Genomic DNA, 14,772 nt, shown 5'->3' with positions numbered 1-14,772 from the left:
TTGTTTATTTTAAATCAGCAAGAGTCGTTGTAATATAAAATATTCCAATGCAAGTCTGTACTTTAGGAAATTCACAAAATATTTCTTTAGTATGATTCGCCTAAAAACTTTTGAAATCTTTCTTGGAAATGGAGATTTGCAAAATATTTTCTTAACAAAACGTGAAAACTTTTATTTTTTCTTGTAAAGAGGGCATAAATTTTATTTTTCTACCAAATTCAAACATTCGACGCCTTCATGAACATGAAGAATGAACAATGTAAATATATATTTTATATTTTTCTTCCTTTTAAAACTTCAAAGCTATTGCTCAACAAAAAATGTGTCACAATAAGAAATTCCTACTCTTCTATGGTAACTATCGACTTTTGGTATTTAAATTTGTATAGTCATGCATCGATTTTCGCTTAAGATAACACCAAAAGTTTCTAACGATATGTAAATTTTGACTTAGTCTGTTAAAAATTATCTAAACAAATGTTGCAGTTTCAGAACATTTATTATACGTTATTTAACTGCAATAATTAAGCTTCTATATGATTCTAGTAAGAAAAGTTTTATCCATGGAAAACAAACTATATTTCTTAAAAAAACAATATAACAACCAGAAGAAAAAACCGAGGAGTGGCAAACGTTAAAAAATTACACATTAGAAATTTCATCTTGCATAATAAAAACCTTCAACAGTTTTCCTCTGTCATATTGTTTTGAAATAAACCAAAAACTTAACAAACTCTGGTTATTTGCTAAAAGCAATGTTTGCTTAAAAATTCTATCACGATTTAGCAGCTTTGCATAGAATGGCAAGATAATATTAAATAACACTTAATATTTTGCCCGAGATTTAGTAGGCCCTTCCAATAAATAAATAAATAAAATCAGACCATGGGAATATTTGCGCTAAAATAGTGGGCGTTCAGTTAATTCTTCCATAGGGATAGTTATCAAAATTCAATTAGTTTTCCTTCTCTCTAAGACTATTTAATGCATACTCTTATTACTTTTCAAAGTGAATTTTAGTGAAGTTCGCAGAAATCATTTTACAGGTCGTGAATTTTCTCTAAACTTTGAAAGTATTTTCACGGTACTATTCAAATCGCATATTCTTCGCGCGTATTAAGTCAATATTAAAATTAATATCGTTGAGTTTGGGCAATGATTTAAAAGTAATATATTTGTTTTGGGATATTCAAGTTTCATATGTTCCTTTTAAATAAGGAAACTAAATATCCTTTTTGAATTTAGTCAAAAGTATGATTCGACCAATAGCCAAAGTTTCTAATGCCTATATTTTGTAGATAAATATTTTTGCTATAAGCTTCTTATTTTGTAAATAAATCTTTCTGTTTCCTTTATTCAATTTTATAGATCATCCACCTGACCAATTTAAAACTATTGTTAGTAGTTCACATGTCCATATATTGGTGAACGGTTCATTAAATTTTCCAAGCGTAGAAGCGTCTGATGAAGGATATTATCTCTGCGAAGCTAATAATGGTGTGGGACCTGGATTAAGCACAGTTGTTAAACTAACTGTTCACAGTAAGTTCAATATTTTATGGAATTTCACAACTTTTTTTGTGATATTAAATATAAACGCATTAAAAAAATTCGTAATAACATTGAATAAGAAAGTAGGGTCTAAACTACTAGAAATATTTTGGAATTTACTTTATTTCTGGACAAAATGCTCGGTGAATTTTACAGCAGGACTTTGAACTGATTTTGATAAAATTAATTGTAATATATGATTTTATAAGTGATAAAATTTGATAAATGTGGTAAAAAACACTAATAATCTATGGTTTTATAATATGGGGTAGTATAATGTGTGGTATAATATATGGTTTTATAATCCACGGGACATCATTTGGGCATCGAGTTTTCTCTGTGATAAGGGATTTGTGTCCCCGGTGTCAGCTTAAAGTCCTCTCAGCATCTTTAGCTGTCTAGGAAATGTGTGCAATAAGGATATCATTTCCGTCATCATGTTAAACTTCTATGACTATTTACTGAAAAATGGCTGTTTCGAAACTGCTTAATCGCGATAATTAAACACAATAAATGCCATATCGAAAATCGCTACCAAAAATGTTCAAACTTTTAACTTAGATTATCTTTATTGTACAATGAAATTTAATAGTTGTTAAAATAAAAACATCTGAAATTATTTTCGTATAAAAATCAGTTGTTTTTAAAAATTTTCTTTGATAAATATAAATATTGATTCTAAATATACAAAGGTTTGCTTAACATGCTATGATGTTGCTCTTTAATCTTTATGGACTTTCATTTCCTAAAGAAAATATTGATTTGGAGGATATTCGAAAAGTAAAAGAAAAACGTATCTTACTTGCTAAAACAAATATTAATTGAAAACATTCTAAAAATAGCTTTCGAACACGATTTAAAGATTTTGACCTTTACTCTTTATACGTGTCTATTCGGACAAAAATTCCACATTCATATTTTCTTCTTTATCACTAAATAATAATAGTAAAGACATTGAATATTTTTACGAATTTTTCTTTGAATGATTCAAAATATTACTCTTGTAAAACTTTATTCATTTCATTTACCTAAAATAAATAATATTTTCTAACTACGATAAACACTTTTACTTTTATAACTTTTAAAACTGAGACATGTTATAGTCAAAGTGTAACCAAACAAGGCAAAAATAACCATTTACTCATTTATTTAACTAAAAAAATAATGATACAAAATTAGATAAAGAAAATTTTGAATAAAATTAATTCAAAATACAAAACAGCGTTCAAACGTAGTTTGATTTCAAAAGAAGAAAAAATTAGATGAATTTTACATTAGAGTTTTTAAAATACTGTTGCGGCATAAAATTTCTATCATGACATCAAATTTCTTTTGAAAATTTCGACTGAAACTCTCATTACTTAACAATTACTGTCTAAGTGCAGTGAAATCAGTTGTTGGATTTTTTCAGAATATTTTCCAATCAAAAAATGATACGTAATTTTAATTTATACACAGGATTTCTTTTAATAACACTGCGTAAAATATTTTTATGCCCTGAACAACCAATATGCGCATTATAACAGTGATCAATGCATAATAAATAACCAAAAACACTCAAATATACAAAAAAAAAAACAATAAATAACCTGAATTTCTTTAGCCGGTGAAAAGTCTTAATTCTTCGTCGCCTTGTGCGTAATATAAAGCTCGTAACTATAAAACACGCAATAATAAATAAATAAGCATTTGTTGACAATGAACGTTTAATAATAATGATTATAAACCTATCAAAAGACATTCATTATTTTATAAACTAAACTTAACCATTGTTGTTTCCACTGTTAAAAAGTTTATGTAATAAAAATATGCGTCGATTTTTTTTTAAAATTTAGGTGCTCCTCAATTTCAATTCAAATTTAAAGTTCTTGGCGCAAGAAGAGGTGATAAAACAGTTATTGAATGCAGTTCTTATGGAAACAGGCCTATGAATTTCATTTGGCGAAGACAAGGAGTAATAGTTGATCCTATATCAGAACCCAGGTATTTAATAGATATTATTGTTATGATAAAATTTTAAAAAAGAAGTATCATTGTTTAAGGTTTGATGCCAAACTCGCATAATTCCACATCCAACACACACTTCTAAATCCCATAAAATATTATTGTATAGTTCACATTTCGCCAATTAGAGAAAATAAAACTGAAGATGAATCATTTATAATTGATGAAAATCGAGATAAAAAGTCATAACTAACATATTTTTTGTACAAATTAGTAATAGGCAACCATTCTGCAGAAGTAGTACGTTATAAGTGATAGCAGAATTATATTAGTTTACTATGAAATGAAACCATGCATTTCTGATATAGCTGGTACACGAAGCTCTATCACATTTTACTTCGGAGTATGTAGCTGCTTTCATAATACTATCAGCATTTCATAATGATTCAGCATTTATAAAAAATCCGTATTAATATTCAAATTAAAAGTAAAATGTTAAAAATTAAATGTGCCAGTAAATAATGTCGCCTTACTAGTGTAAATTTACTACGGGTATTATGCTTAAAAACTCCTAGTAGATACAAAAACATGGAATGTAGTTTCAATTTAGTACAAAAGCAGTTCAATTTTTTTTCAATTAAGATGCCTCAGTAAAAATTTCGTTAAAAGGTACAGTCTCTGTGAGTGCGCATTAAGAAAAGAAGTATAATCAGAATTATCAAAATAAGATAAAATTTACTGTGTAATTTTGCAGAAACATTTTACCGTTTAATTTTACCGTAATTTTTGCAGAAGTGCAATGATAAATATTTAAGTAAAATTAAAAATAACATCCAGTTTAACAATATGTTAAAAAATTTGATAAATATGGCAGAATTTCGTAATTTTATCATGATACCTTAGAGCATGGCATGCAAACAGTTTATTTGTTTGAATTTACTTTTCAGTTTTGCATCTTTATTAATGTGGTGGTAATAAGAACTATAATAAAAAAAAGCAGAATTTTTGGCAAATTTTTATCATATGAACAGAAAAATTAACAAATAAATGGTTTGTTTGCGGTGTATTTTGGATTTATTAACTGTTACCGTTTATTACCGTTTTATAATTATTGGTGCAGAATCCAGTACTCTGTGGGATGTTAACTAACATCGTGGACTTGTTTCTCTCGTAAAAATGACTAATTATTGAGTCTACCGATTCGTCTACTGTAACTTGGACATTACAAATAATACTTAATGAGATCCATGAATCTTAGTAATGATAAACTTTTCCAGAATGATAAGGCAACTTACCATCAGGCAAACATCGCTGAAAAAATGGTTTGAATAACATTTTGGAAAATTCCTGAAAATGGTTTGGCCATTTGAATTAATGATAATTTAACCGATTATATTCGGGATAATATGACCGATTATATTCGGGATACCGTTATGCTCGGGATGCTCATACAGGAAATCAAGAAATTTAAACTCTTTCGCCATATGGATGAGTTGTCCCGACCTCAAATCCTGCAGCTTAAAAAGCTTAATCGAGTGCATGCTATACCAATTAAATCCAGCTAGCAGGAAAGATCGAATATCTATTAATATTAGCAGATATCTTCTGATTTTGGTAATTCAGTTTGAAACGTTAATGCAACTGCATAGACAATAATGACAGTCTTAGTGGATAAATGTTCTAGGGGATATTTTTTTTAAATTTTTTTTGTGTGAAATATGTTGTTTCAGTTTATAGTAATTTATTTTTCTGTGTTATTGAGTTTTGGAGTACTCGTTCGACGAAAAAATCTCAGAGTTTTTTTTTTTTTTTTCGGAATCAAAGGAGGTTCCAAGTTCATTTGGCAACAAACAGGAGATGATGGATAATAGAAAATCTATCTATTGTCAACAAATTGAAATGCCAAATGTTATTGAAATGCCAAATATTTCGCGATTTGGAATTTTTACGTCAAAAAAGAGAAAAGAAAAAAAAATCTCCATTCCTTGTAGTCACCATTTGAATTTTAAAGCCGGCGTACTCAAAATTTATTCACATGTACACTTCAAAACTCTGCATCAAGCTATTCAGTTAAGAGTTATTCTTCCGAAATAAACAGAAAAAAAATGGTAAAAAACGAAGAATTTTATATTTTTATATAGAACGAACTAGTTTATATTTGTTTGATAATGATTAACTACTTATTTTACTTTTTAACTAATTTTATTACGTAATACCTTTTTTAAGTTAATTTTAAACTTAAGAAAAAAAATACGTCCTTTAATTTCATTTATGGAATACAAAGTGATCTGTAAGGCTTAATTTCATTTTTTTTTCAATAATGTTTCATCCGAGAAATGCTTTGAAATTAGAATGTATATATTCTAGAAAATTGCTTGTATTCATAGAAATTTTGACTGAAGAATAATGCAACGACAAAGAAATTAAATTAACAATTTCTCTACTTATAGATTTTTTTTGCTGCCTTGCTACTTTTGTTAGAATACTAAAGTTAGGAATAAAGGCATTGTCTGGAGAGTTTGTTTGTATAGTTAGTGTTTTAGAAGTAATTTAAAATTTATTTTAATCTTTTTCCTTAAGAGATTAAGTAGAATTTAAAATTTATCTCTATAATACGTGGAGTGAATATGGGCATTATAATTAAATTTTCTTTCTTAGTCTGAAGTTTTTACGATGTTTTAATTAAAGACTAATTATTCAGTTTCCTAGCTGTGGGAAAAATAATTAAGTTACGAAATAAAAATAGCTAAACAATGTCTAAATATTTTGTTCTGAGATAAATGGTACAGACAAAGGCATCTTGATAGGTATTGTCTGATAGAATAGTGAATAGATGTATTAGTAGTAATCAATTATTTATTAACCAAATGTTCACTGCAAAAAATGGTATGTATCTGAACAACGAAAATGGTTGCAACTTGCAACTACTTTATACCAAAGTAGTGTTCCACTTCACCCAGAACCAAAAATAGTTCCAGATGTCGAGAATATTCTTTTCCCCTCCTGAGGTAAAGTACCCGCAACCTGTGTTAGTCATTAAGTAGCACTGAAATTTTTAACTTCATTAAGATATTATGAGCATAAGAAAAGTTCCTTTTATGGTAAAGTATAAAACGAGAGCCAATAATTTAAGATGCATACATACAGTATTTCTTAAAATAAAACTAGATTGTTAATCAAACATGCACGCAGCACAGTGAGAATATAAATACGACTTCGATTTAGGCTTATCAAAGCCTAAGCGGATATAAAATAAATATTATGAAGTTATTTAATACAGTTTACAGATATTTAAAAATTAAAAAAATTAAAAATTAAAATCTATCCTAATTACGCAACTAAAATCAGTCATGTATTTTTTTGACGGTGAACTTTTGTTGCTGTAGGGATTGTTTAGAGGCGTGGAAGAATGCAACTACCTCACTTCAACACTTATTCGATATAAAAAAATGAAAAGTTAAAATCTATCCTAATCACGCAACTAAAATCATTCATGTATATTTTTGACGGTGAACTTTTGTTGCTGTAGGGATTGTTTAGCGGTGTGGAAGAAAGCAGCTACCTAGCTTTTACTCGATATAAAAAAATTGAAAGTTAACATATATCGTAATTACGCAACTAAAATCATTCGTACATATTTTTTGACAGTGAACTTTTGCTGCAGTAGGAATTGCATAGCAGCGTGGAAGAAAGCAGCTTACTCGCTTCGACACTAACTCGATATAAACAAACTATTGGCGATATCAAAAATAAGCTAAGGAAGTTTCCAAAAGTGAAAATAATTCTCTCAATCTGGTCTTGATATATGCCTTCATATTTATTTGAGTTTGTATTTAACTAAACCCTTTAAATTGTTTATGAACTTTCAAATCAGAATTTATTTGAAATAACCCCCAGTTTTCAAACCAATTGGTATTGCACTACATTTTTTAGAGCTTAAAATAGGGTTAACGCTGGGAAACACTTTTTTTCCTGTTCCATGAGATTTTTTAAATGGATATTCAATACTTTCTCAATACTGATTTCAAATCTCCAATCAATTTCTTTCTCCAAGCTTTAGTTTCTTAATGACATTTTTAGTGTATTTTTTGAAGATGCGTACAAGTTCAAAAATATTATATATATGGAAAGAGTAGTTCAAATATCGCGACAAACTTCTAGGGGAGTTGAAGAACATCATCAGGATTAAAATTGCATGGGAACCCATGCCCTGAACCACAGTCATACGCCGCTGGAGGAAAACCCTCTAGGAGAGAGAAATTCGCTGCATGAATCAATTAAGAAATACAAGAAAGATGTCACAATGTTTGACTACTGAAGAATCAGATTTTTTTTTTGTTTTCGCTAACTTGTTCGAAGGCTTTCTCTCTTCTAAGAGATGTTGTCGAGGGTCATTTTACTATTATGATATGTTTCTTTGAGTACTTCTAAATAAGTCATAATTTGGAAGAGCCCATAATCGCGTACGATGAACTTTCCAGGCATGGAGTATTATGCAATTTTTTTTTTTTTGATGATGGGTCCTAACTCCCCTATAAGTTTGTAGTAACATTTGAGAGAACCCTCTGCTGTATATAACATTTTTAAAAATTAACATTATGACAAAAAATATACTGAAACTAGTGGGCTGCGCCCCCTGCTTGCTGACGCTCGCCGATCCCCGAAAATTCAACTCACTTCGCTCGCTACAGCTTAGGTACATTTCAAATGCACAAAATTCGGAGAATTCAAAACAATCATTCAAATCCGCATAACAAATTTTTTTTTTAAAAAAATTACTTCTTTTTAGTAAATACTAAGTCATTAAAATAAATTTGAATTCAAACAAATGACATCTAATTCGTTAAACCTATTAGAAGTGTGCTATAGTATAAAATCTTATGATAAAATTTCTGAAACTGATATCTCTTTAAAAAGGTTAAAATTTAGGCTATAATTTCGTCTATTAAAAATTGAAATAAGTGAATTGCAATGGAAAAACCTGCATAAACAAATAAATTCTAGTAAAACAAATAAATTCGTGATATAAATCAAAAATCGTCAAATAAATTCGTAATATATAAATTCGTGAAAAAAAGCGCTTTCGACAAAGTACTAAAATAGAGATCTATCGACAAAGACTAGTCACTTCTGCCTAGCTTATGCTCTCTCTGGTTATTTCAGTTTCCGTTTTTAAAATCGCTATATGTTGAGCCATCTCAGCTAGATTTGGCATGTGACTTTTTTAGCGGCAATCATTGGTCGATTTTCTAGCGTTGCCATTCGGGGAGTTGTAATGAGGCTTTTTTTTGTCGCCGTGTAAGAGAAATATAGATACAGATGTCATTTAAAAGGAATTTGTAGCCTTAGAAACGGAAATAATTTCAGATTTGAAATCCCCACATCCAAATTTGGAAAGATAAAGTATTTATATAAAAGCGACAAAAAGTTGCCATCCTCCTCCCGATGTAATAGATTAGTGATAATAAGTAGAATAGGGATGAAAGATAAAAGTGAGGATAATAGAATGAGGACAACAGATTCTACGTACTTATATTAAAATACATTATTTCTTAAAAGAAAATTTAATAACGTTTACAATCTGGAAAGAATCAATGCCTGTGAAAAGTAAATATTGCAACCTTGTATCAATTAAATGAATAAACCATGCAATATTTGAATTATTCAGTGAACTGTTATTTTGAGTATGTTCGACTCAATAGAATTCTTTTTTCACTCTGAATAGCGTGAAAATGTCGAAATATGACACAAAGATATCTCCTTTGTAATCACTCTTTAACTTTATTGGAAGCTTTATCGGAAATTCAATTAGTGACAGAGCAGAAACATTTATCATATTTCTTAAGTGCTTGACGGTTAGTCGATATGTGTTAGCTAGGACAAAAATCACTTCATTTTCATTCAAGAAAACGATGTATGAAAAATACTTGTAACAACTTATGGAAAGAAAAGTCTGGAACTGTTTATTATGTCACGTATTGATTTATTGGTTCAAAATTATTTTCATGCTACTTTATGAAGTGGAAACAGTCAATTTGTTTCAAAGTTTCATTAACTTGTTTTTGAGTATAGTTAAGTGGGGTATAAGTATACGTTATTCACAGGGTTCTCTGAAATCACAGTCCTTAAAATATATAGTTTCGATTTTTGCAAGAATCAGTGGGACAAATTTTGCTTTAATCTGATAAAACAAACCTAAAACGTTAAAAAAATAACTGATTTTGCATGTTTTATTGGAGAAAAATAAGATTTGACGATGAAAATCTGTAGTTATAAAAAGTCGAAAGTCTTGCTAAAACTTTTATATTCTTAAAGCTTTGTATTATCATTTCTTAAAACAATGAATTTGTTTTCAAACTTCTTTCAAAACATTTTTAAGAGTTGGTAAAATGGCCTTATTTATGAAGTTTTTTTCTAACCAATTTTTTTATATACTTATTTCTTATTCTTGTTTAAAATATAGTCAGCTGAAAAAGCTTTTCATTCTCTTTTTTCTGATAGAACAATCCAAAATGCAACTTAATGATAAAATCACGTAGTTAGAATGCAGAATATCACGCTGAAATTTGGTATAGCGAAACACTGTTAAACCATAACCGCATTTGTGCCAAGCATCCTGTAAAAAAAAGGTGGTTGTTTTTTCTCCAAAACAAGAAAAAAAACTGTCACAAGAGTTTTATTAGCATAATTTATTTTTCAGCAGTAAAAATACTAATAATATCATGATTTATTAATAATATATATTTGAATCTGAAGACGAAGCACGTGCTTTTTTTGAAAACTAAAATGATAGATAACGAAAACAATAATATCTATTTAGTATGAAAAAAAGTATGCAAATACGGTCAACCCATTTTTTTTTATGTAGGTGTTTCTTATATATAAATTACTGTTTGTGATCATCTGTGCCTTGAAGTAAAAAGTATAGTCAGAACTACCAAATCATGATACCTTTTATAGTGTTTCTGGTTCGATGCGAGCACGAAAAGTCCGACAATTTTTACCGATTTACTTTGGTAATAATTTGTGTAAAATTAAAATAAAATATGGTTTAATAAAATATAAAATATCAGTATTCTGATATGGTTTTTTTTCGATAAAATATGTTTTTCTGTGATAGACTTAGGCAGTTTTATCATGATATCTTAGAGCTTGGCACAAAAACCATTCAGTCGGTTAAATTCACTTTTCAGTTTTGTATTTTTAACTTAATGTGTGATAATATGAACTATAATTTTGAAAACCAGAATTTCGACTCAACCGTTTCCGCAAGAATTATTGAATGACTGGTTAAAATATTGGTTTCATTAACCCGAATTATTGTTTTTTTTTTTTTTCAAAAATATTTTTACTATGCAGTATAGTAATGTTACTAAAAGTTCTTTCTCTGCATGAGTATCATGTAAACTTGATAATTATTAATGTGTGATCCCTTTTTTGTAGTTATTTTGTGACCACAAAAAGTGGTTGCACATTAAGGGTGAACATAAATAAAAAAGATAAAAAGATAAACTTACGAATTCGAATTCGGTACCTAATGGTATTTTTCATTTGATTTAGGTATAGGATTCTGGAAGAGGAGCTACTTGATGGAGATCGAAGTAAAATGATAATTGAAAAAGCAGAGCGAAAAGATTCTGCTTTATTTACTTGCACAGCTGTCAATGACTACGGAGAAGATTCCTTAAATATCCAACTAACAGTCCAAGGTAAGAGATTCAAAAACTATAGTTCAAGGAGTTTAATGAGGAATTAAAAAATAGAAAATATGAAGTCCTGAGGCCTACTTTACAGCTGAGATTTAAATTAACTGAAAATATTATATATTATTTAATGTATTTCAAATTAGTGAAGCAGTTTAGTGAATAATTCTGACTATGATAAAAACTCGTTTAGGCGTTTTCTTGAGACATAAAAATATTAGTCCTCAACGTCTCACATGTTCTATGCATAATTTGATGAAGGATCAAGAGTAATATTGCGAAAGGTATTAACGTGTTAAAGATCTAGTTAGACCAATGTCATGTGACACAAAAATATCAGTTCACAACGTCTCCACGGTCTATATATAACATCATTCGAGATCAGGAGTAATATTCTATAAGGTATTAACTTAATCAAGATCTTGTTGAAACAACGTCTTACGATTTAAAAATTTTAGTTTTTAACGTCTCACATTGTCTATGAATAATGTAATGAGGGATCAAGAGTAATGTTGTACAAGGTATTAATGCGATCAAAATCTCGTTCGGATAATGTCTTGCATGGGACAATGACTTGCGGGGTCAAATTACAATTTTCATATTATTTAATACTTTTTGACACTAACATGGTAGCCTTGGGTAAAACCTTAGACAATACCTTAGGTAAAAGCCTTACATTATTATAAAGATTGTTTTATAATGCCTCACGTATCTATCTTTCACGCATCACGTATCATTAGGACTATACTTTTGCATAATAAAATTTTTAATTTAAGCAACATGCGTCATTATCAATCAACTGATAGCGCAAAGTGTAATAATAAACGTCGACATGCAGTGTCAAAAAACAAATAAGTAAATTATAAATCCACGTGAATCCACTCTTATAAAAGAAATCACCACGAACAATATAGTTCTTTAAAATTTATTTATTCTTGTATGACTTGGCTTTTAGTTATCTCATGAAGAAAAAGTGTGGAATGATAGGTTTCTTTATGGATAATTTACTTGCCATGAGATATTTATGGACATAGTTGTTGAATAATATGTTTTAAATATATACCTATGCCATAAATATCATCGTACCAAATGTGAAAATAGATTAATTCCCATTCATAATGGACATGTGTAAGCTAATAAATTCTTGTGTTTCTCTGGAATGGAATCATCCGGAATAAAAAATGTAACGCTGACAAAAACTGAACACAATAATAAAGTAATTCTACATTTGCTGTTTGTAAAGGAGCAAAAGCAACTAACTTAAAAGAACTTTTAATCAGGTAATTGAATTTTTATTTATAAAATAGTAATATCTAAAATTGTCAAACACACACGAGGTTGTCTTAGGAAACAAAAGATATGCATTTTTTGCATGTTCGTATAACATTTATTTACTATATACTTTCTTTAATAAAATTACGTGTTTTACAGTTTCGATTTATAAAAGCTAAACTATGTTACAAAGGTACATTAAAACCCTACCGTTAGATGAAAACTTCTTGAATTCATTTTATTTTTCTGTTAACCTCACATACACAATTGTTTTACTTTTCAGATATTCCAGATGCGCCTCAAAACTTAGAGATTCATGACATATCTAGCAGAAATTTAAGGCTAACATGGAATAAGCCTTTTGATGGAAATTCTCCTATTCTGCAGTACACAGTTATGTGGAGAAATGTAAACGGTATGTTTATATTATAAAAAGGATATTTAAAAAATTAAATGATACACTGAGAAAAAAAGTATGATCAAAACTACTAGAATATAGTAAAATTTACCGTGTGTCTGGCTGTATAAGAACACCAATAGGATCAGTAATTATTACGAAAGTGCTTTGGTAATGATTTTGGTAAAATCAAAAATAAAATGTGGTGGTTTCATAATGTGTGATAAAATTTGGTAAAAGTAGAAAATTTTGTTAATTTTACCACGATTCCTTACACCATGTCATTAAAATCATTTCTTTGGTTAAATTTACTTTTCAGTTTTGTATTTTTACTAAATGTGCGTTGAAAAGCTCTATAATTTCGAGAACCAGAATTTCCTATAAGCCGTTACCATATGAACAGAAAAGTTATCAAATAAATGGTTTAAATACTGTATATGTTGATATATTTTTTTCTCAAGGAATAAAATAGATACAGTACTGTAATTTTACGAAATTTTTTTTCTCAGTGTATTTATTAGCATTTCTTTTTTTTAATTACATAGTATGCAAAAGAAGTATTTTATTTCCTATGAAAATAAAAACTACTAAATTCTTACGATTTACAATATTATACGTAGCATTGGCTTTTCAAGAGTAATGTTAAAATAAATATAACAAACTATAATATAGAAATAAGGTAACGTTATCAGAACTAAAAGGAAATGATGTTTTTGCATTTATTTTTTGCAACATTTATTACATTATTGACCACAATTTCACCATTTAGTTGAAGCTTTATAAAAAATAGAACTAGATAGTTCTATTTCCAACTAGAGTGCACGTGAAAGGCAAAAAAAAGCGTTCAAATTGAGTGTAGCTAATATTATTCTACTAATATCCTTTTGATTTTCGAATTGTCCGACAAATGAAATACAAATAAGTTCAAGAATTCGCTATAGCCACATTTTGTTTGTATTCAAAGACGGATTTAAATGACACTACCCACATTTGAAAATGCATATACTTTTTTACAGATGATAACTCAGCAGGCGGACCGGTGACAGTTCCTGGCTCGGAGACAACTGTAACCATCAGAGGATTGAAACCGAAAACTAGATATTTCTTCCGGGTCAAGTGTCAGAATTCTTTGGGGGAAAGTCAGTTCGGTGCTGAAGTGGCAGCTACTACACTCGAGGAACGTATGTATACCATATCCTTTCGCTCATGGAAAATTAAATGTAAAGAATAATAAAATTAAAGGCTGATTAATTTTGAGCATAAAAGAATGGCGAGATTAATTAATTTTGAATCTACTATTATATTAGCTTTATCTGACAACAGCAAAAATCTTTCCGGATATAAATAGTTGTTTTAGAACCTATTAACACGTTGAGCGCCATGCTAATTTTACATTTCTTGCCCGTCAGGCTACAACGGTAAATAACTAGAAACTAAATTTGCAAATATTAGACAGATTTTGCTAGTTTTTAAAAGGCTTAGCATGGCATATCTGAAAAAAGTGGTGAATTATATAAGCTTACGAATTGTTTAGAAATAGTAGTGGATGAAAACCTAGTAAATTGAAGTTATTATACAAAGAATCACAATAATTAAGCGTATAATAATCATGTTATACGCTGTCAGCCAGCTGTTTTTCGCGGCCTATCTGAAAGGTCAGGTTCAGCCACCGTAGGGTGACGCGGCCTAAATGTAATTTCAGTGTCAGCCACCGGTGGCTGACTCGGCCTAAATGGAAAGTCCAGTGTCAGCCACCGATGGCTAACGCGGCGCTCAACGTGTTAAGCAAAATGGAACAATTCATGTAGAAGAAAGCTTGTTGCAATTAAGAGTATGACAAGGCGTCATTGTTTTTCCCCAATCGAACGTAATTTCATACGAATCAGGAATTTGTTGAAGACAAAA

The 14,772-nt window shown here is 29.2% G+C and overlaps 1 protein-coding gene across 2 annotated transcripts in view; it reads left to right on the top strand.

Moving 5' to 3' along the window:
• The window catches only part of LOC107438034 (cell adhesion molecule Dscam1), a 105,233-nt gene that overhangs the window by 66,337 nt on the left and 24,124 nt on the right, over window positions 1–14,772 (top strand). For both annotated transcript variants that reach the window (XM_071184467.2, XM_016050192.4), the window contains exons 11-15: window positions 1,369–1,542; window positions 3,387–3,534; window positions 11,056–11,204; window positions 12,754–12,885; window positions 13,884–14,048. In XM_071184467.2, the coding sequence (XP_071040568.2) occupies window positions 1,369–1,542; window positions 3,387–3,534; window positions 11,056–11,204; window positions 12,754–12,885; window positions 13,884–14,048 (768 nt within the window). The remainder of the gene's footprint in view (window positions 1–1,368; window positions 1,543–3,386; window positions 3,535–11,055; window positions 11,205–12,753; window positions 12,886–13,883; window positions 14,049–14,772) is intronic.

Source organism: Parasteatoda tepidariorum, chromosome 10 (genome assembly GCF_982258835.1).
Source record: "Parasteatoda tepidariorum strain Cologne lab strain chromosome 10, Ptep-v5.0, whole genome shotgun sequence".
Lineage (NCBI taxonomy): Eukaryota > Metazoa > Arthropoda > Arachnida > Araneae > Theridiidae > Parasteatoda > Parasteatoda tepidariorum.
This window is presented reverse-complemented; position numbering and strand designations above follow the sequence as displayed.